A 23,563-nucleotide genomic window follows, 5' to 3' on the forward strand; every position below is an offset into this window, starting at 1 on the left:
TGCAACCCTAGTCTAAACCAAAAGCGCCATTGACTTAATTCTTTCTGCATGAACAAGCTGTGCAGGGGTATGCTGTTACATTTTTGGCAGGCAGGTAGGACAGCCTATCGTAATGTTCAAACCAAACTTTTTGATTTACTATTCTCAATTTTTCCTAATCCTACATCTTCTACGGATTTTAAAATACTCATACATTGTGACCACTTCATTTAATGATTGCTATCAGGATGTGAAGAAACTTTCAAGCAGCATAATAAAATTGTTCCTGAAAACCTATCTAATAAAACAATTAAATGTAAAATGTGGTACCTCAATGGTCTTCCTGGCAGGATGGCCGTCTTTCAAAAGTTTATCTCCAGTCATCTGGACGTTGTTCACTCTCTTCTCTCTCTGTTCAAGGTCTCGCATCAGACCCTGCAATGCAACACGAGAGCATCTACTGTTAGTGTGAAGATTCAACACTATCTAGGATCTAGATCTTTGTGTAGGTGGAATCAGCGCACTGTCAGAAATTAAGGTACAAGTACAACAGCTGTCACTAGGGCAGTACCTTTTCAAAAGGTTCACATTTTTACCTTACGGGTCCATATTGGTACCTCAAAGGTACATGTTGGTACTTAAAATTTTCAAAAGGTACACTTTTGAAATTTTCTCTTGATACTAATATGTACCTTTGGGGTCCCAATATGGACCCTTAAGGTAAAAATGTGAAAGGTAGAGATTTGGCTACTGAGAATGCGAGAGTGAATGAACGTGACCACATGCAGTGCTGCAGTACTGTGCAGCACAGCACAAAAGGGTCTAACATTAGAAAGACATCACCAGCAGGGGGAAGTTATGTAACATAATGAACATACTGAACTGATATACTGTAGCAACCAGAGCATGTGAGCGAAGCTAATCAGTGCTTCGCTAAGCATTCAGCTCCAAAGCAAGGGATCCGTTAACATTCCACTCATCCTCACCAGTAAACCAATACTGCTCAGATCCTGCTCCGACATAAAATTTCTTTAGTAGGCTAACTCAATTTTTTTTATGTCTAAAAAGTCTTAAATAACTCTCTGAAATTAAAGCATGTTGATAAAATAAGTTTCTGTTTAAAGCAGCATACTTTCTTGTGTTTTTTTCTTTCAGTGCAGTTTTTTTTATAATATTTCAATATGCCTAAGTGATCAACTTTGTATTTTGTAGCCTATTTATTTAGGCAGTTGTGTGTGTTATCTTATATTATAGTTTAACTGACGGTTAGCCTATTTTAAACTATGGAGCTCTGAACATAATTCAAATTACAAATTTGCTTCCACGACCACGTCTCATTAATACATAACCTTGTTTTTAATTAATGTTATACTTTATTAATTATGAAATCAAATAATTCCATCCTAGATTAGTCCTACTAAATCTATGAGACAAAGGAATTAACTTACAAATTAATTCATGGCATTTAAGCCTGCACAAAAGAACACATACGTGCCCCAGTGGCAGCTTTTCTGCCTTAATTTCTGAGAGTGCGGTGATGCTCTTACAGAATAGTTGTCCTTCTTGGCAGTCATGTTAGAGTTTCTGTCGCTCCAATCGTAGTTCACTTCCTCCTCTTCTTTCTCGTTCAGCCACATCAGCTCTTTTGTGGCAGCAACAACAAAAGCATGCAGCTGATCTAGACTCCGCAGACGAGTCTTAGACGAGGTCTGTGGGGAAAAAACAAGAACAAAAGTTAGTTCTTTTTCATTAGGCTTTGTGTGACTCAGTGTGTATTAGTTGTATATTAAAGATTGTACCAATAGTTTGGCGTATTGAAGGTCCAGTTTGCCCAAGTATTCTCGATAGGCTCCTTTACTGACTGGAGTCAACTGATTCTGAGAGGAGAGAAATAAGATGTAGATGCTATTTGATCATATAATACTCAGTGCAGTCAGAGAAAGTCTGAGCATTAAATCATTTGAAACTAAGATTATTCAATTAGCTCTGCTCTTTCTTTATCATCATGACTTCGTCTCCTGCTTCTTGTCCTCTCTGGCTTTCCCAGTCAACATCTATATTGATAGGAGACTGTTAATTTAGTTGAATACTGGTTAACAGGTTTGGGTATTGGAAACTCTGCTGACTTATTGTCCAGATATCTGGGGCCTCATGTACGAAGACTTGCGTGGAAATCTTACTAAAACATTGCGTACGCACAAAGCTGTAAATGTGCGTACGCAGAAAAAATTTCAGATGTATGAAACACTGCGTACGCCGAATCTCACGCATATTCTTTTGTACATCTGAATGAACGTGAAACTGAGCGCAACATGCACGAGCACAAAACCCCTCCCTGCCTCCTCCCCCGTATGAATATGCTAATGACTATGCTAATGGAAAAACCCAACGAAAAAGCAATGGCAAAAGCAAGCAAAAAGAGAAACTTTGAACAGAATGTGAATTGGAGGTGCTTTCAGAGGTAGACCGGAGAAAAGCGGTGTTATTTGCAAGTTTGTTCTCCGGAATTAACAATAAAAGAAATAAATAGAGCGGGAGAGTTTAGCTGATGCGGTTAACACAGTTGGGTCTGAACATCGCACTGAGTGCATTGAAAAAAGAAATATTGTGGTTTATATCTGTAAAATGTTGCAGGATGGTTAACAGTCTCAGTGGCGCTACTCGTAAGACCCATGTGAACAGGAATTGATACGTTCGAGCATGAACTCGTCTCGAATCCAGCGTCTGATGAACTCTTTCTTGTTTTTTTCCCCCGCTACATATCAGATTTTGTCAACTATTTATCACGAGAAAGACAAGTAGGAATCATTAATAAGTTCATATCAATAAGCATCATATTTTATTTGCACATTTATTGAATGGAAATGTTTCTGATTCACGCATGCAAATTCATCTTCAGATAGGTATGTAAGATTTCCATACCATACAGTTGACCAGCTAAACATTAAAGCACAATTTGCAGCGGTCGCCTGTTTTCCCAATGTAATCTGAGCGATCTACTGCACGCACATTGCTATAAAGACACTATCTGAAGATGAATTTGCAAGCGTGAATCAGAAACATTTCCATTCAATAAATGTGCAAATAAAATATGATGCACAAACTTATTAATGATTCCTACTAGTCTTTCTCGTGATAAATAGTAGGCAAAATCTGATATGTAGCGGGGGGAAAAAAGAAGAAAGAGTTCATCAGACGCTGGATTCGAGCCGAGTTCATGCTCGAACGTGTCAAAACATGTTCACATGTGTCTTACGAGCGCGCCACTGAGACTGTTCAGAGTGCTGTAACATTTTACAGATATAATAATATTGAATGGAAATGTTTCTGATTCACGCATGCAAATTCATCTTCAGATAGTGTCTTTATAGCAATGTGCGTGCAGTAGATAGCTCAGATTACATTGGGAAAACAGGTGACCGCTGCAAATTGTGCTTTAATGTTTAGCTGGTCAACTGTATGGTATGGAAACCTTATATAACTTACCTGCTGAACCCGTCTCATACAGCTGCCATTGCAAGGCTCAGACACTTTGTAGAGAGCAATTTAACACAACTGCCTCTAGGAGTCGCCAATGGAAATAAAACAGACACGCACAAAAAATGTGCGTACGCCTGCCAGAAAGCTGCCGTGAAGTTGCGCACATTCCCACGTTCAGTTCATTGTTAGTAAATCCAAACGTGAGCGATTCTGAGCGTGAAACCTGGCGTACGCAAAGTTTTTGTGCGTACGCAGCGTTGATACATGAGGCCCCTGGAGAAACTGACATTTTCTGACAAGATCTGGCGTGGAGATAGTGATCTAACACATTAATCAATAATGGTATGATTGAATTGCTGAAATTTAATATGGCTCAAAACCCATGATTTTATTCATATGTTTTATTAAGAACAGTATTCTTAGTACTCAAGGATAGTGGTGTAGCCAGCAATCATTGGCCTAATGCATGAAAATTATAGAGCACCCCCCAACCCCCTCTGCAACAGAAAAGTGAAAGGCCTTTATGGGCTTAACACTGCCCGGCTCAGGGCCCTCTTATATGCCAGGGCCCTATTGAAATCTGTTTCACAACCCCCAGTAGCAACACCCCTGCTCAAGTTCACAAGATGCTCTACAAGTGTTTGAGCCAATACAATTTTCTTTCTTTTTTTTTTTTAAAAGAGATAAATCATTTTATTTAGCAAGGAACATTAAATTCATTCATTAATTTATTTTCTTTTCAGCTTAATCCCTTTATTAATCTGGGGTCGCCACAGCGGAATGAACCGCCAACTTATCCAGCATATGTTTTTACACTGCGAATGCCCTTCCAGTTGCAACCCATCTCTGGGAAAGGAACATTAAATTGGACACTTTAAATAAAGACAAGCATAATGTTACACAAATATTTATATTTCATACAAATTTAAATAGAAACATTCATTCAAACTCTATTCAGCACTTAATCTTGAAAAAAATTATCAAACTTTCCAAAAGAAAACCTCTTTAATCTGAATGGTATAGTAAATAAAGTCAATATTGTTTTTATGTTTATGTGTGGATACAATTAGGTTATTTACAGTTTTAAGTTTAGATGTTTTTTTATGACTGGGGTATATACAGTCAGAATTAGTCAGAATTATTAGCGCCCCCTTTGAATTTTTTTCCAAATGATGTTTAACAGATCAAGGAAATGTTCACAGTATGTCTGATAATATTTTATCTTCTGGAGAAAGTCTTATTTGTTTTATTTCAGCTAGAACAAAAGCAGTTTTTAATTTTTTTAACCCCATTTTAACATCAAAATTATTATTCCTTTAAGCTATATTTTTTCTCAATAATCTACAGAACAAACCATTATTATACAATAACTTGCCTAATTACCCTAACCTGCCTAGTTAACCTAATTAGGCTAACTAAGCCTTTAAATATCACTTTAAGCTGTACAAAAGCGTCTTGAAAAATATTTAGAAAAATATTATTTACTGTCATTATACAGTAGCAAAGAGAAAATAAATCAGTTATTATAAATGAGTTATTAAAACTATTATGTTTAGAAATGTGTTGAAAATTTTTTTCTGTTAAACAGAAATTGGGGAAAAAATAAACAGGGTGGGCTAATAATAAAACTTCAGCTGTATTTGGCATATTGAATGTTAAAGTGTATTCAGCTTAAAAAGCTATTTAAATACTTATGTTTGTTAATTAGGTTTACTTTGGCAAGATAAGTTGTTTAAGCAAGGCAAAGGTTTGTTCTGTGGCCAATGGAAATAAAAAAAATAACAAATCTTATGGGGCTAATAATACTTACCTCATTTTTTATACATATTAAAATGAAAAACCTTCTACAGAAGAAAAAATATAATAGAGAATACAGTGAAAAAATCCTTTCTCTGTTAAATGTCACCTAATATGTTTGAAAAATAATTAAAATACCACAAGAGGGGTAAGAATTAAAAATTGTTATAATGATACAAAGACATGCAAACTATGACTTCCTTTACCTCATCAGCCCGTGCGCGATCAATCTTATATTTGAATTCCTCGATGGACTGATGTAGGCCGCGATGGCTGCCGAGCTGGGACTCCACCGAGGGCAGATCTTCACCCCACTCTGCTCCTTCAATGCGCCTCTGGTTCTCCTCCACCCAGGAGAGCAGGTCCTGAATGTACTTGAGAGTGACCTCATCCAGATCAGGTCTGACTCGCTGAGGAGACTGCTGTAATGTCTGGACGTGGGAGATCTGGGTCATGGGCACCTGGGTCATGGGCACCTGTGACAACGTCACGCCTGACTTCAGACGCAGATTAAACTCACTGCGCAGGTTAACCAGACGCTCATGGAGGCGGTACACTCTGAAAGAACAAAGAGAGAACTGCATTATAATAGGGTTAGGGTTAGGAAAATCAGAAAATCAGTTTTTCAAATCAAGGCAAGAATATTATAAGTCAGACTATTACAGAAAAAGAAAATTAGAAACACAAAGTTGTTAAAAAACTTTATGAAATTAATTTAGTAATGAATTAATGTATAAATAAAGCAGTTTACTAGACATTTTAGCAGATTTATTGCTTCAGTACAGCTTTATAAAAAAGTGGATCTTCTGAGATGACTGACATAAATACAGAATTAAAAAATGAAATTAATGAATAAATTAATTAATATTTAAATATGTAGATATTTAAATTATTTAAGGATTTTTATTGCTATTAGGAATGCGCCGATATGGATTTCTTGGCTGATATCCATAACCAATAACTTTTACGATTTGGAGGCCGATAACCAATTTACTACAGCCAATATTTATAAACATTTCAAAATGTTATATTTTTATACAGTAAACAAGTAATTTTATTTAAAAAATCTTTATAAAAGTTTGAACTGATCTTATTAAAAAAGTAATAGTTTCAAAATTGCAAGGTGATTAAATAAACCTATATTCATGATTTTACATAAATTAGCATGCCAAAAATAAATGATTTCATTTTCTTTGCATAGCAAATTAACAAGCAACATGATTGTTGCATAAGACAAGTCTAAACAAGTTCGACCCACGCATGCGCGAGGCAGGCAGTTCTGTACAATTACGTAACGTATCGGCTTAAATATATCTGCCTAATTTTGATACAGGATCGATTACGATAAAATTAAAAATAGCATTTATTTGCTGATAACGATATGACCGCTGATATATCGGGCATCCCTAATTGCTATTTTATTAACTTGATATTTTCTATATTGAACCTTTCTCATTTTTTATTATTTTTTTTGTATTATCAAGGCATTAAGAAATTAGTAGTAGAAACTTCAGTAACACTTCATAATAACTACATACTATGAATCATTTATTAAGCATTAGCAAATAGTGAATTCATTGTTCGTTAAGCATTAACATTAATAGACGCTAGTAAGCAGTTTACAACTGCAGATAAAAATGCTCTGTTCTTGACTTGGAAGCACATTTATAATGTGCTTAATGATTGTATTTTCATACTTTGTTGATTATTAATTTGTTCATTACTAAAGTATTGCAATATTTACAAATTTAATAAAATTTCTAGTATAACAGTACTTACTAGCCGAGAAAAAATGGCACTTTTTAAGTCTGAAAAGAATTTATTTATTTACAGATTGAAAAATATTCAAGTGACAGAAAAAAATGCAGTAGTACTAAAATTCTAAAAGAATATATAGTAATGATTCATTTTTTCCCCAAAAAATCAATAATTCAGATTCTAAAAAACAAAACAAAAAATTTATAAAATAAACCAAAACCAAGAAACAAACAAACAAATTAAATCAATAAATGAATAAGAAACTAAACAAAGTTATAAATGAGTGATTGAATGAATGATATTAGAAATCAAATCTTTTTTTTATTATTATTATTGTAATTGCTATTTAATGTGGCTTATGATCTATGTTTTCCATTTAATGCTATAAAGAGCTCTACAGAAAAACTTCTAGAAAAATATCTAAAAAGATTTAACTTGGAAATTTTAAATATTTTCCTATTGACAGGATAAATGTAAAAAAAAATGTTGTTGTTAAAAACAAATAAACAAACAAATAAATAAACAAAAGTACAACAATCATATTATATATAAGATTTAATTGACACCAAATTTCTTGATAGTAATACTAAAATCATCCTACTGACCGCCTGTACATCTGTTCTGCCTGTAGATGGCGCCCATCTTTCAGTAATTGCACATCATTAAACAGGTAACGGATCATGTTTTCAGCCTTGTTCAGATCTGTCTCAATGTCAGACGCGTGCTGGATAGGCTTTCCTGCGCTCAGCAGACGGATGTCCTGCAACACAAAAGAAGCAACCACAATGCTGTCGGCTTTCTTTTAACTCCATAAAAACAAAACAAAAAAAGCTTCAAATCTCACCGTTTGTAACAGTGTTTCCACCTGGTTGAGCTGTTCCTCACACACGCCTGACTCCATTTGTACTTTACTGACTATTCTCTGCAGACGCTCCAACCTGAACAAGAAACACACACACACAAACACACATAATTCACATGAATTAAAACAGCCCTGAAATCTTTAGAAGATAATGTCTGGACAAATATACATTACTTAAATTTTAACCTAGGCATTCAACATGCAAAAAAAAAAAGTCAATCGAATCACTCACACCCTCCTCTCACGGAGCAGATACTCCAGTCCATGGCTGTCATTCATAAATGCCATGATTAATAATCCTACTAACACTAAATCCAAGACCAGAGAGTTTTAATTTTCCCACAGCGGAGGCTCACAGAATGGGCTGCTGATGACAAGAAGTGCTGCTGGAACTGATCAGACGCATAAAAACTGTACAGAGCAGAGGCCAGCCTGTCTTGTGACAAACCTTTATTAAAGTGATGCCTTGTTTGCTTGTTCAAAATGCTGTTTAATAACATTTATTTTGTCATGGTAACAGCTGGAATCTGTAATGAGTATTCTGTAAGAAAAACGCATGCACAAAGAACTAAAGGGAAAATGTTTATTATAGAAATAGATTGGCTAAAATGCAACTTCCGTCATCCTTCAAATTGTTATAAAGAAAATCATTTGTTTTACGAACACAAAATAATATACAAATAATATATACAGTTGAAGTCAGAATTAGTAGCCCCCTGTTTATTTTTTCAACCAATTTCTGTTTAACAGAAAGAAGATTTTGTTCTAAACATAATAGTTTTAATAACTCATTTCTAATAACTGATTATTTTATCTTTGCCATGCTGACAGTAAATAATACTTTACCAGATATTTTTCAAGACACTTCTATACAGCTTAAAGTGACATTTAAAGGCTTAACAAGGTTAAATAGGTTAACTAGGCAGGTTAGGGTAATTAGGCAAGTTATTGTATAATGATGGTTTGTTCAGTAGACTATCGAAAAAATATATAGCTTAAAGGGGCTAAAATGTTGTCCTTAAAATGGAGTTAAAATTTTTTTTAACTACTTTTATTCTAGCCAAAATAAAACAAATCAGACTTTCTCCAGAAAAAAAAAAAAAAAAAAAATATATATATATATATATATATATATATATATTTCCTTGCCCTGTTAAACATCATTTGGGAAGAATGAAAGAAAAAAAAAATTAAAGGGGGGCTAATAATTCTGATTTCAACTGTATACATAATAATTACCCCAAACTGAACTGTTCCCAAATAAAAGTAATAATATAAATCATAAATCATACATGAATTAGATTATAATACGAAGTGATCAACATTTTTTTGATCTCTTTACAAATATTTTGAAGCGTTCGATTTGTGGGTGAACAGACAGAAATCTTTGTGAGTGAATAGAGGGACAGAAATCAATATGTGTTGCAAACATTAATAAAATTATTCTAGAACAACATGAAGGTAAATAAATAATGTCAGATTTTAAATTTAGGGCTAAACTAACATAAAAAAACTGATTATTATCAATTAATATGCTTTAGGTTTCTTTATACAGTAAAATGCAATTCTTTGTAATTAGTTGAGTTTATTCAACTGGATGATTGTCCGCTGTAAAAAATGGTAAAATATCTTGAGTCAACTTTTTTAAGTCCCGCAGCCTAGTATTTGTTGTTGTGGTCTCCTGTTAAAATAATTTCCCACTTAAGTACAATTAACTTATTTTAAAAAGAGTAGGTAATAAATTTGCTCAAGTTGTCAACTGGGAAAAATGTTGTAACCTGAATCAATGTGCCATTTAAACAGAAGCAAATTTGTTACTTCCATTTATTGAGTATTTACTAAGCAAGTTGCTGTCCACCCTAACTGTCAATTGAAAAAAAAAGCACGGTACTAACATATTTACAAATAAAAACACACATTTCAACAAGTGCTGTGTATACAATTAAACAAAGAATTCTTCCGGAACCCATTAGAAGTCAATACATTAAATTCTTACCGTTCAAACTCAGAGCGCAACAGTTTCTCTCGCTCCAGAATGGCCACATGCAGACGGCCCCACTCCTTCTCGACATCAATGGGATGGTAATTGGGGGGAACTTTGACCTGACCTGCCTGCACAGCACCCTGGTGCCAAACAAAACCCATTCATAGAGTCAAATCTCTGTGTCATTTGCAAGTGACATGTCAAAAATTATTGGCTCTACATACTCTCATAAAAGAAAATTTTGTTGGCAATCTTACCTCAAATGACTTGTAAATAAGCTTGGAGCGATTTTTGTCAGTCTCCTTAGCTGGTAGTTCAGTTTCCTTGAACTTCAGAAACTGGCGCCAAAGGACCTACAACAGAATAAGAAAGGGGAATTTTTGACAATTTATTAGTTTATAGCTTTTAAATAGTTTTCAAAAGTTTGTATTTATGGCCACAAATTTTACAACACATCCAGGTATAAAGATTATAAACGTCAATGATTTTACCTTAACATAATTTTACATGTTAATTTGCACATGCATCATTATTATTGCCAAGAATCTTGGGACTAACCTCGATCTCCTCATAGCTGGAGGGAAACTTGCGTTCCTCAAACACAATAACATGATGTCTGATCCACTGCAGTAACATGGTCACCAGCTCATAATATTCCTGCCAGCGCAACTCCAACTCCTGTGCACAACATAAAAATGTAATGAAAATGCCAGTAATTGCAATACGAATTGGCCATGACACTATACATTTGTATTCAGTTTATGAATACAATTCAGAGATTGTAGGAAAAGTTGATAAGATTGTATTATCATTTTAAATATTTTTAAATGTAATATCTGGGTTGGTAATTTAAAATATGGTAAAAAAAAAAAAAAGAAAATAACTTTCTAGTACGCTTTTTGTTATTGTACAGATTCCTTTCTCGAAATATAATTTCATATTATTACAAAAACATCATTCTTAACTGCTACAAATGTCAATACAAGTCACTTTGCTCTACATCAGCATTAAAAGTTGCCAGGTAGAGATCCAGGTTCTAAAATGCAATTCTAAAGTTTAAATAAACAGAACACACCCTTAATCACATGATATAAAAAAATTTTCATTTAAAAATATTTTGTATTTTCAAAATACCCACGTTGGCCTTGACTCCATCGCGGACGTCCGGAACTCTTGGCATGACATCATACATAGAGGACACATATGTGATGATGGACTTCTCATCTGGATGTGGTACATCCACATCTGCAGAAAGAGAAAATAAAACATATACATATAACATATACTATACTGTTCAAATGCTATTTTTAATAGCTGTATTTATGTCTCAGAAAATAGCTGCCCTAATTTGTTCAAAAATACAGTGAATAGCTTTGTAATAACAACTAGCCCCACATTGAATCTGCACACGCAGAAATCTGCAGATTTTTAGATCATCATTAGGTTTATTTATTTACTTGTGTAAATGTGTGTAAATGTATGTTTTATCAGTTTTTAAATGCAATCATTTATTCATTTTCTTTTCGGCTCAGTCCCTTTTTTAATTTGGGGTCACCACAGTGGAATGAACTGCCAAATTATTCAGCATATTTTTTGCACAGCGGATGCCCTTCCAGCCGCAACCCATCACTTGGAAACAGCCTTACACACTTATTCACACAAACTCATACACTATGGTCAATTTTAGCATACCCAGTTCACCTATACAGCATGTCTTTGAACAGTGGGGTAATCAGAGCACCTGAAGGAAACGCACAAGAACACAGGGAGAACATGCAAACTCCACACAGAAATGCCAACTGACCCAGCCGAGGCTCGAGCCAGCGACCTTCTTGCTGTGAGGTGAACGTGCTACCCACTCCGCCACCACCTCGCCTAGTTTATAAATATATTTCAGTAATATTATTGCCATATACTGTATATACCAATATGAAACTGTACATACAATTTATTTACAATAGAGTTTGTTATATGAGAGACTTGCTTTGTTTATCAAATAAGTGGATCTAAAAGGATTTGCACTGTAAACATTAAAGTTAAAAATTTATTATTTTTAATTTCACATATTAAATTTTTAGTTGCAACACTCCCAAAACCATTACAAAAAAATCCACAGATTTTTTACAAATTTCTGCTCAGAAATAGCAAAAACTGACCGCAGATTCTGTCTGGGCCTACTGATAACTTACTAAAGGCCTGATCAAACCAAAATGATAGCAATCAAAATAACTAGTGTGCACAACAGATTAATTATGTATAATAGCCTTATAATCACGCTATGGATCAATGTCATGGGTTATGATTGACTGTCAATGTATTTATCATTCAAAAGCTGGAAAAAGCTCTAAACACATTTCGCTCCAATGTTCTCATTATAAGTGTGGTATGGACTTTACAATTCAGAACAATTCATACTGTACAATTATATATTCATTCATTCATTCATTCATTCTTCTTTAGCTTAGTCCCTTATTTATCAGGGGTCACCACAGCGGAATGAACTGCCAACTATTCCAGCATATGTTTTATGCAGCACCAGATGCCCTTCCAGCCACAACCTAATACTAAGAAATTATATTTATTGTTATATTTTTCAAATCTGTATTTTAACAGACTAAGACTTTGCTAGAGACCACCCTTGTGCAGGCAAAAAACACATTAAATCCATTAAGATTCCCTAAACTCTCCAATATTTATCATAATAAGTATGAATTAAAATACATTCAGAAGGCCCTTCTTCCTTTGTTTACCTTCAGGATCCAGCAGGCGTGTGACGCCCAAGTCTCTCTCTGCTATGCTGAAGGCCTGCTCCAGATTCTCCAGGTTGGTCTGTCTGTACACCTTATTGATGTCAATCAAATTCGGCCTACAATGAAAGACAGTAGACAGAATTATTTATTAAAGATGTGTACTAAATGAAATTTGACTCTAGAAAGAAACAATGGCCAAGAACAAACATTTTAAGTACTAATTATAACCAGTCTGTTTTAAAATTAAATTAAAATATTAATTCTGCACTTCACTGGAAGCATGTATTAATTGTTAATGAAGTCATTTCCATGTTAGCAAATGAAAAAAAAAATAATAATAACTATAAACCTTTACAAAATTCTCTGGGATTTCATTTGCATGCATACTTCGCAGATCATATATTTAACTGCTTGGCCAAACCTGGAGGCTATGTAAACATTGGTGCCAGTGCCTGGGCAGGTGAAGGCAAGATGGATTCCTCTTCACAGGTTTTAAATAAAAGCCTCAGTATTATGTGACTAAATACTCACTCGACAGGAATCAAGGTGCCAAAAAACAATTACAGCTAAATAGTACCAGTGCATGTGCACACAGGCTCTGCAGCCTCTTGAGGACATGTAAAAGTCCGGTAAGGAAAATCATTTTTATAGTGTACATTTACAAACAGTTTTTAAACAAAATAAAACACAAAATCAGATACCAAATATGAACAAAATATCTAAAAGCAGAGCACTCATACGGCTGATGGACTGTCTGGCTGAGCAGGTAGCATGGCTGGCTCCTGGGAAGCTCGGCATCCGAAACATACACCTTCCTGTAAGAAAACCCATCTCTGCTTAGGTTGGAAAGACTTCGCTCTATGCCGTGTTCAAGATCTCCGCTTTGGGATCCACCACTGGAGCGAGCACCGGGGCTGATAGACCCTTGACCTGAATCAAAAGAAGCCTCTGATGGAACATCTTCACACAGCATGACCACCCGGTCCTCCAGGTCACTGACCGATCCATGGCTGGAGGAGCAGCTGCGACTCTTCTTAGAGCGGAACTTCTTGAGACTGAACATCGTGTTGTGTGAAATGAATCAATTTCCCATTCTTTGAAACATGAATTCAGATCCAGTACCCTAGCTCAGTAAATCAGCGGGTAGCTGGTTTCACAGTCCAGAAAATTGAAAAAAAGAAGAAAAAAAAAAACACCTCCATTTTGTGTCACGTTGCATTAAGTTTTGAAAACTTCAAGCAAGTCCGATGTGCTCTGTTGACTGTCCCGATGGCATGCTACAGGAAGTTGTAAATAAAATGTTTTGATCTAGGTTTCTGGAGAGAGGAAAGATAAACTGCTCCTTATTTGCTCAAATCTCAGAGTCATCTGGAAGGTAATATGGTGAACCTGAGCTATGCAGCTGCTCTGTGAATGATAAAAACACACCCTCTGGGAATCCTTTTAGATTCAACACGCCCTCATCACAGGATTCAGCTTTCAAACTCTTCTGGCAATTCAAGCATACTTGAACTTAATCCTGCATGATTTGACGTGAAAGCAGGTGAATTTTTTTGGGATGTTTTCATGTGAAGGTTTAAATTGGTCATCGAGTGTCAAGACTACCATGTTTGGTTTCTCTAATTGTGTAAATTAGTAGAGGGGTTCCCAAACTGTTCAGCCTGCGTCTCCCAAAAAAAACCAATGCCAGTGACTAGCGACACCCATTATTTTCGGAAGTGATTATAATCAAATGTTGCATGCAATGATTCACAAACACCAATAGGCCTGTATAAAAACAAGCATGTTGACAACACAAATACTTGCAACAGTCTAAGGACCATATTTATTTATTTATTTATTTATTTATTTATTTATTTATTTATTTATTTATTTATTTTTATTATTACTTAATCAAAAGGGGGTAATCAAAAGGCTAATGATTTTTTTGATGTCATATCTTTAATGTAACTATTTTTATCTTCTGATGGTTAGGGTTTAAGAATGGTCATTTTAAAAGTATATACATATTTATTATTTTTGAAAATTACCAAGCAACCTCCTCTCATTGTCCTGCGACCCCCCAGGAGGTCCCGACCCCTACTTTGTAAACCACTGGATAAGAGTGCCATTTGCAGTAGTGCATTTTAATTTTTAAACACTGTATTTTTGTTTCGTAAAAGCTATCTTTATCCAAACTACACAGCCTAAAACACATGATAAGTGACAAATAATGCTCATGGAACTTGATGAACCAGCAAATGATATGCAATAGCCCAAAATAGAGATAATAGACCAATAAAAGAGAAATAGACCAATAAAAGAGACAATGAGAAACCTGGTGGGAGCGGCACTAAACATTCAGTCCCATGCAGATCTCTACCTGATGGTGTTTTTACAGACAAAGGCATTTGCTGCAGTACATTAGCCAATAAACGTAATCTTTAATATGAAGAAGCTTGTCTTAATTCTTTATCATATTTTCTTGTATTTGTGATTGACAAGGCAGAGAAGATAGCAAGTCTGGAGATGAACTTCATAAACAGGCCTGTTCCAAAAATAGAAGTCTACATGTCAAGTATTTCTTATGTATTTCTTCACCACCCTTGGATTATTATAACTTTTATTTATTTACAGTTGAAGTCTGAATTATTAGCCCCCTGTATATTATTTCCCCAATTTCTGTTTAAAGGAGAGAAGATTGTTTTTAACACATTTGTTAAAAAGTTTAGATAACTAATTTCTAATAACTGATTTCTTTGATTTCTATCTATGCCTTGATGACAGTACATAATACTTTACTAGATATATTTCAAGACACTAGTATTCAGCTTAAAGTGCAATTTAAAGGCTTAATTAGGTTAATTAGGTTCATTAAGTGAGTTAGGGTAATTAGGCAAATCATTGTATAACAGTGGATTGTTCTGCAGACTATCGAAAAAAGATTTTGCTTATAATATTGATTTTAAAACGGTTTAAATAATTAAAAAAAACTAAGGATAATTTTGGGCTTACCAATCAAGATTTTTTACATATCTACAGCTAAGAGATTATTATAATAAAAAGTAAAATCAGAGTAAATAATATCACTCACTACAATGAATGTTATTAACTACACAACACCAAAATTAATCTCCCACACTATATGTAAAAAGCCAAATGGGATAAAGAATTAAAGGCTTAAATTTCAGAAGAAGACTGGTATGAAATGTGGCAAATACACCAAACTACCACTACCACAAGTTTGGTGGGAAATTTCCTGAAAATGCCTTCTGTATAACACCCGAGATTAAAAGCAAACAGACCTCCAAGCAACAAATGTGCTGGAGAAGCAGAAGAAGATCATACCCATATGATCTGCCAATTTAGGATGATGTGCAGAGTGTTATTTCTGAGGTGTTTGGATACAGAGCTGGCGCAGTGGGTGGCACGTTCGCCTCACAGCAAGAAGGTCGCTGATTCGATCCTCGGCTCAGATGGCGTTTCTGTGTGGAGTTTGTATGTTCTCCCTGCGTTCGCGTGGGTTTCCTCCGGATACTCCGGTTTCCCCCACAGTCCAAAGACATGCGGTACAGGTGAATTGGGTAGACTAAATTGTCCGTAGTGTGTGTCTATGTGTGGATGTTTTCCAGAGATGGGTTGTGGCTGGGCATCCGCTGCGTAAAAACTTGCTGAATAAGTTGGCGGTTCATTCCGCTGTGGCGACCCCAGATTAATAAAGGGACTAAGCCGACAAGAAAATGAATGATTGAATGATTAAGGACACTGTCCCAAGAGATGAACATTGTTTGGGTAAGATTCTTCTTGTGGCATGCAAAAAGACTATAACAAGGAACTGGCTTAAAGGCACAACGTTGAAACGTAGGCAGTTTTTTGAGATAATTGAAGAAATTCATGTAATGAAAAAATTTACATTAATGTTGAGGATGAAAAGAGATTTTTTTTCAGGAAGGATTGGAAAAACGGCTGATATATAGGGAATATAAAGACATCCAATTTAAGTAAAAGGTAATTGGAAGAGATATAGCAATCTTATGCATTTGGCTTTTTTCTTTTTTACTCTTTTTACATTCAAGTTTATGCGTGTATCTATAGGTAATTATGTATGTGCATATAGATATGTGTATGTATGCAATGATATACAGTATGTCTGCATGTTTTGTTTTCTTTTTATTCATTTATTTATTTTTTGGTAAATTATTGTGCTTTATTGTTTATTTTTTATTGCATTGTAAAAAATAAACTAAATAAAAATAAAAGTTATAAAAAATAAATAAATAAAATTGCTTTTATTCTAGCCAAAATAAAACAAAAAAGTCTTTCTCCAGAAGAAAAAAAAATAGTGTAGGAAATACCGTGAAAAATCCCTTGCTCTGTTAAACATAATTTGGGAAATATTTAAAAAAGAAATTAAAATTCACAGGAGAGCGAATAGGCAACATGTCAAAGAGCTTATTTCCTTTTTTTTGTAATACATTTTATACCTGTGTTTATGAATGATGGCGTTGAACAGCCTGCCATCTCTCCAGCTGGTGGTAAAGTTGTCACAGCGCAGGCCCTGGTAACCCTCCACCATCCGCTGAGACCACAAGAGCAGCTTCTCCTTGGCCGTCATGTCATCTGACTGACCGTTCACCTGGATGTCGGAGATCTGGTGGAGCAATAGAACAGAGCGAAGCAATGTGGTTTAGTTAAACCATGCATTGTATGAAATACAAATATTAAACATATTTTAGAAACTATTATTACTGTTACATTAAAGATTTATACTATTCTTATTTTGTAACTTATTTTTTATATAAAATTAAAAACTAAATGTTTGTTATTATATTACAGTAAAATGTAATTGTATTTTTTGCTTATTGTTATTACATTTGTGCATAATATTTATAATTAAATTATTTGTGCATAATTTTGTGATTTGTGCACAATGAACTGACTTACAACAATGTACTTAAGAGAGCTGCAATACAGCAAATTAATAATTATTATACAAAAAAAAAAAAACCTTTGATCTTAGAAACAGTTGCAATCAGAATTATGAACCCCAAAATTATTAGCCCCCATTTTTTTTTTCACCAATTTCTGTTTAACGGAGATAAGTTTTTTTTTTTTCAACACATTTCTGAATATAATAGTTTTACCAACTCATTTCTAATAACTGATTTATTTTATCTTTACCATGATGGAAGTGAATATTATTTTACTAGTTATTTTTTAGAAATATTTTACATATTTTTTCTATACAGTTTAAAGTCACATTTAAATGCTTAACTAGGTTAATTAGGTTAACTAGGCAGGTTAGGGTAATTAGGCAAGTTATTGTATAGCAACGTTTTTTTTTCTGTAGACTATTGAAAAAAAAATATAGCCCTAAAGGGGGGTGGGGGGGATTGTGGTTGCAATTGTATATTATAAGATAATATATTAAAAGGCAGTATATTAAGTCAATGTTAATATGGTTTCAATAAATACAATATGTGCAATCTGAATTAGACTAAACATTTAATTAAGTGAATTTAACTGTCATAATAAAATAACTAAAGTGCAAACAATGCAAATATGGTCGTAATAAAACATGTACAGTACTGCTCAGACTTAATACATTTAGAAAACCATGTTCCATAAAACAATAGAGCAAATAAAAGAAACTACAACTACAGCTTAAAATCTAAACTAAAGCTAAATATATTTTTATAATGAAGTGTAAACTGTGCCTTCTGAAACAACAGTGTAAAGTTATTTGAAAAATAGTAAAAACAATCATGTTAAAATAGAAACACAACCAATATATTGTGTCTGTAGACTATTATAAAATAAATACGCAGTTGAAGTTAGTACTATAGTAAATCCAATGTTTAACTCTTTCAACTGATTTTTTTTTTTTATCTCACAGTTGAAAATGTGCATTAACATCTGGCATTTACAAGTAAATAAAGAAAAACGAGCCTTTAATGCTCAGTGAAACTACGGCAGTTTATAATTTAAGCTTGTCAGAGGAAAATATCAACAACGTTGCCAAGACACTATGGACAAACACTGTGGTTAGCAGTGATCATAAGATGCATTTATAATAAAAGGCTTGTTGAAGTTTTAGTCTGTGATTTTGCATGTGTTCTTTTCGCTGGTGACTCATCGTCAGGATTCCCCTTTGGGTAACGACCGCTCAACGGCTAAAATCAAGTTTCCTCCTATTCTAAGAGTTCTGTAAGGGAAGTCTGGTCTGGTTTAAACCTCTAAATCCTCATTTTTAGGATGTACACAGTGAGTCAGATATGGAAGCATGTCCTCCACCCACAATGCCAGCTTTATGAGAGACAAGGGGGTCATTTAAGGATCTTTTCAAAGCTGTATATATTACAGTGTCTTTTGAAATTGTTTTTTACTAATTTGTAGCAATGTAAGCTTTATGTTAGCATAGTAATCATTAGAATAAAGATTTGATAATATAATGAAATCTGTCAATAACTACAAAATGGCATTATCAAACTGACCAAAAGTTATTAGGTACACTTGTCCAACTGCTCGTCAATGCCAATTTCTAATCAGCCAAGCACATGGCAGCAAGTCAATGCATTTAGGCATGTAGACATGGCCAAGATGAACTGCAGCAGTTAAGACTGAGCATTAAAATGGGGAGGGAAGGTGATTTAGGTGACTTTGTACGTGGCAAGGTTGCTTGTGCCAGACGGGCTGGTCTGAGTATTTTAGAAACTACTGATCTACTGGGATTTTTACGCACAACCATCTTTAGGGTTTACATAGAATGGTTCGAAAAAGACAAAATATCCAGTGAGCGGCAGTTCTGTGAGCACAAATGCCTTGTTGATGTAAGAGGTCAGAGGAAATTGACCAGACAGATAGAAAGGCAATAGTAACTTAAATAACCATTCATTACAACTGAGCTATGCAGAAAAGCATCTCTAAATGCACAACATGCGTCCAACCTTGAGTTAGATGGGCTACAGCAGCAGAAAACTGCGAGTGCAACTGCTTGATGCTATCATGTCAAAATAGACCAAAATCTCTGAGGATTATTTCCAGTACTTTGTTGAATGTATACCAAAAAGGATTAAAGCAGTTCTGAAGGCACATAGAGGTCCAACCCGGTGCTAGTAAGGTATCTAATAAAATGGCCGGTGAGTTACTGAGATCAGTGATGATAATAATAATAATAATAATAATAATAATAATAATAATAATAATAATAATAATAATAATAATAATAATTTTAAGTCCTTCATTTAAATTTCTACTAACAACTAGCAGCAGTTGCAGATTGCAGAGAACACCTACTGTACTGGCAAATTATATTTGTGTATAAATATCATAAAATTTTGCAATACACACAAAAAAAAAAGTATTTATAGAGATACATTCACCAATTTTCAATGAACAGTATTATCGCTAATTGTTTTTAATTTGATTGTCATTGGAAATGCTGCATGCGATTACAGTTCTTTTCCTTGTTATACTTTTACAATTTTGCAACTTAAAGTCTGAAATGTTTGTGTGCAGTTTTTGTTGTTTTGTTACAAACTTGAGTCCGATGCATATTAATGAATGTGTTACAAAACAAAAAAGCTAAATAATAAAAAAACAGTATTTTCACACAGTGATGTTTGTTTTCTCCTTTTAGTTTAAAAAAAGATAAAGAAAGAGAAAATATTTTGTCCACTTGATTGAATTGATCCTGAACAGAAACTAGTAGTATGTCCAATGTAACAACCACACACAAAGACACACGGTGGCTCTGAATTGTCAAAACACCTCTTAAAGACTTGTTACAGATATGAAAAACAGACATAATCTAAAGCAATTAAATTTTTTTTTATCACAAATGAAAGTTTTAAAGAAAGTGTGCAAATGTGATTGACATGATTTGACATGTGAAAATTTTAGTCTGCATTTAATGTATTGGAATTGGAATTATATTAAAATATGTACCTTTAAAAAAGGTTAAGTTGTGATTCAGTTTATGACTTATAAATCTTTAACAAATATATTTAAATGCTATGGAAAAAAAGAAAAAATATTCAAAACAAATTGTGCTATATATATAAAAAATAAATAAAAAATCAAATAAACAGTGCATATTTAATTTGACAATTTGTTATGGTGGTGAAAAACAGACAGTTCTGCAGCAACCTTTATTGTCTTAAAAAAATTATTCACTGGATTTAATTTACATTTTTTTAAGGTACAGTAAGTGGTTGCAAACAATTTATATATGCTGAATTTAAACAAACACACCACGTTAAACATTGCTAAATTTAATTCGCTAGTTTAAATTCAACCCACATAAATTGTTTGCAACCGCTTAGCTTTAAAAAAAAGTAAATCCAATAAATATTTTTTCAGTGTACTTTGTTGCGCAAAAATGTGCCTTGCCCATAATATCCCTACAAGTAGTCTCCGTAAAATGACCAATTTAAAACCTTACAAGCTTTTGTGCCAAGATAAGTACTTTTTAAAAACATGGAAGGAAAAGAAAACAATTAAGATGCATTCCCACAACCAAAAACAGCAGTTAAATGAGTCACCAAACCACCATGCCAGCGTGCCTGCTTCCACTTCCCTAAAGGAACATCTGACTCACCAACCGAAATGGACACCATCCCAACCCATAATCCCCAAAGACTTCAAAGACGAATGCTTCAGTTTTCATTTCTCACAAAAAAGTATTAACATTCACTCCAGTCTCCTCATTATGAAACCTGAAGACAATAGAGCGCATTGGCACAGAAAACCAACCATCTGTCAAACACAAAAACAAAGTTCCTCTTGGTTCCCCTAATTGTTTTATCTGACATTTTTCTTATGAATGAAAATTTATGCACAACTTCACATGAGCTCAAGTGTGAAAGCACAACACTTTGCTGTGTTTTTGTGGGTGGGCTGCGGTTTATATTTGGTACATTCACGAAAAGTGATCTCTATATCAGTGTTGCCAGATGAAACATTAAACTCTGTCACAAGTCTGCACGGATGTCTGTTTTAGTTCAGCCACAATAATAGCAAGCCGGGACTCTAAAACAGGCTAAGAAAACTAAATGAAAATCTGTGAAGTAAAACCAAAGGCTAATTGTGGTTTGTTTGCTCAGAATAAGTGCAGTGTAAAAAACAGACCTGGAAGTGAAGAATGATGGTCCATATTAGCCCAAGGGTCAGTTTTGGATTTCCGTCTGCGATGTCGTCATTTCTTATGTTTACCAGTTTCACCTGTTGAACAATGAGATCTGTGTTAACCTTTGAAACCTTTGTTAACCTTTTGAGCAGGGTTTTCATCGAATTCATAGGACACTGTGGGTTTGTACAGATACTATGTAAATTTATTGTCAGGAGGCTAATATACTGTTGAAATTTCTGTTTACGAAAAAAAAAAAAATATCACATTCCTAAACATAATAGTTTTAATAACTAATTTCTTTTATATTTGATGTGAAGACAGTAAATAATAGTTTACAAGATACTAGTATTCGGCTTAAAGTGCTATTTAAATGCTAAACTAGGTTAATTAGACAAGTTAAGTTAATTAGGCAAGTCATTGTATAAAGATGGTTTGTTCTATAGACAATCGAAAAAAAAAAAGTATTGCTTAAGGGGGTTAATATTGTTGACCTTAAAATGGTAAAAAAAAAAAAAAAAGAAGTTTAATTCTAGTCAAAATAAATCAAAGTCTCTCTCCAGAACAAAAAAAATAATTTTGCAAATACTGTAAAAATATCTTTGCGCTATTAAATAACACTTAAGAAATATTTGAAAAAGAATAAATATCTCACTAGAGAGCTAATAATTATGACTTCAACTGTATGTTTTTTTTTTTGTTCTTACTCTCAAATTGGTTTACATTTTATGAATCACCAATGGTTTCAGATTTAGATTCAACCATGGTTTCAGAAAAAAAATTAAAAACTACAAAATTAAATAAACAAAAAAATAAAACTAAGTAAATGCTATTATTTATGTAGAATTTAGAAGTAAAAATAAAAAAATAAAAACATTTTGTAGCTTCTATACAATTTTGTTAAACAAAACAAAACAGACACTGGCTTATCAATAGTTAGGTATTTTACATATGTAGATTTTTTTTTTTTTTTTTGTATTGGACCCTTGACTCTGGAGGATAAAAGTAAAGAAAAAATGAAGCTTGCCTGTTTTTCTTACCTGTCTATGTTTGAGGAAGTCCAGTGCGATCTGTACATTTTGTAGTTTGTGAAAGCGCATGCGACCCTTCTCTCTGGGCTGTAAAGAGAACAAATGAATAAAAGGAGAGGTTTAAAAAAGGGAAAGATGAGTTCTCAAATAATTAGATGCGATTATGAGACAAGAGATTATAAATTTACTGAAGGGTAAAAATTATGTTAACTAAACAAATTAACAAAATAACTGAAGTAAGAATGCACGGTTATGGAAATATTATAAAAATGTATGTTTTGAAAAACAAAAAACAACAAAAGTAAACCTAATGCTGAATGTGAAACTGAACATCATCTAGAAAAAAAATACATAACATAACATAACATTAACATAAATTTTTTTTCAAATATTAACTAAAAAAATTATAGAAATGACCAGTGACAGATCTAAATGAACAAAACAAATTTGAAATTTGACATTTATCTGCTGAATTTCTTTTTAAATGAAGTAACTGCAACATAATCATATAAGATTTGCAGAAAAATAAAACTTCCGTCATCATTTACTCATTCTCATTTTGTTCAAAGCCCATAATAAATTGGTTGATCTACAGAATACAAATAAAGATAATTTTAAATCCTTAAATTTTTTAGAACCAGTGAGGTTTGTTTTAAAATTTCCGAATGCAAAATTTATAGGCTGAAAATCAGAAGACTGCTCATATGTTCTATTTTTTTCTCTATACAAACATTAAGAATATTAGATGAATAAATTCAACGAGGAGATTTAAACCTCTGAGATTTCATTCAAATTATCTTAATTTGTTTTCCAGCG

The 23,563-nt window shown here is 33.6% G+C and overlaps 1 protein-coding gene across 25 annotated transcripts in view; it reads right to left on the reverse strand.

The window, feature by feature from the left end:
* The window catches only part of pleca (plectin a), a 214,024-nt gene that overhangs the window by 32,564 nt on the left and 157,897 nt on the right, over positions 1-23,563 (reverse strand). For all 25 annotated transcript variants that reach the window (NM_001430891.1, XM_021468103.3, XM_021468104.3 and 22 more), the window contains 14 exons: positions 22,757-22,834; positions 21,719-21,811; positions 17,074-17,240; positions 12,611-12,726; positions 10,999-11,105; positions 10,419-10,538; positions 10,118-10,213; positions 9,873-10,000; positions 7,859-7,952; positions 7,620-7,774; positions 5,463-5,814; positions 1,779-1,856; positions 1,527-1,688; positions 310-414 (listed from right to left, as the gene is read on the reverse strand). In NM_001430891.1, the coding sequence (NP_001417820.1) occupies positions 310-414; positions 1,527-1,688; positions 1,779-1,856; positions 5,463-5,814; positions 7,620-7,774; positions 7,859-7,952; positions 9,873-10,000; positions 10,118-10,213; positions 10,419-10,538; positions 10,999-11,105; positions 12,611-12,726; positions 17,074-17,240; positions 21,719-21,811; positions 22,757-22,834 (1,851 nt within the window). The remainder of the gene's footprint in view (positions 1-309; positions 415-1,526; positions 1,689-1,778; positions 1,857-5,462; positions 5,815-7,619; positions 7,775-7,858; positions 7,953-9,872; positions 10,001-10,117; positions 10,214-10,418; positions 10,539-10,998; positions 11,106-12,610; positions 12,727-17,073; positions 17,241-21,718; positions 21,812-22,756; positions 22,835-23,563) is intronic.

The sequence above is a fragment of the Danio rerio genome, chromosome 19 (assembly GCF_049306965.1).
Source record: "Danio rerio strain Tuebingen ecotype United States chromosome 19, GRCz12tu, whole genome shotgun sequence".
In the NCBI taxonomy this organism is placed as follows: domain Eukaryota; kingdom Metazoa; phylum Chordata; class Actinopteri; order Cypriniformes; family Danionidae; genus Danio; species Danio rerio.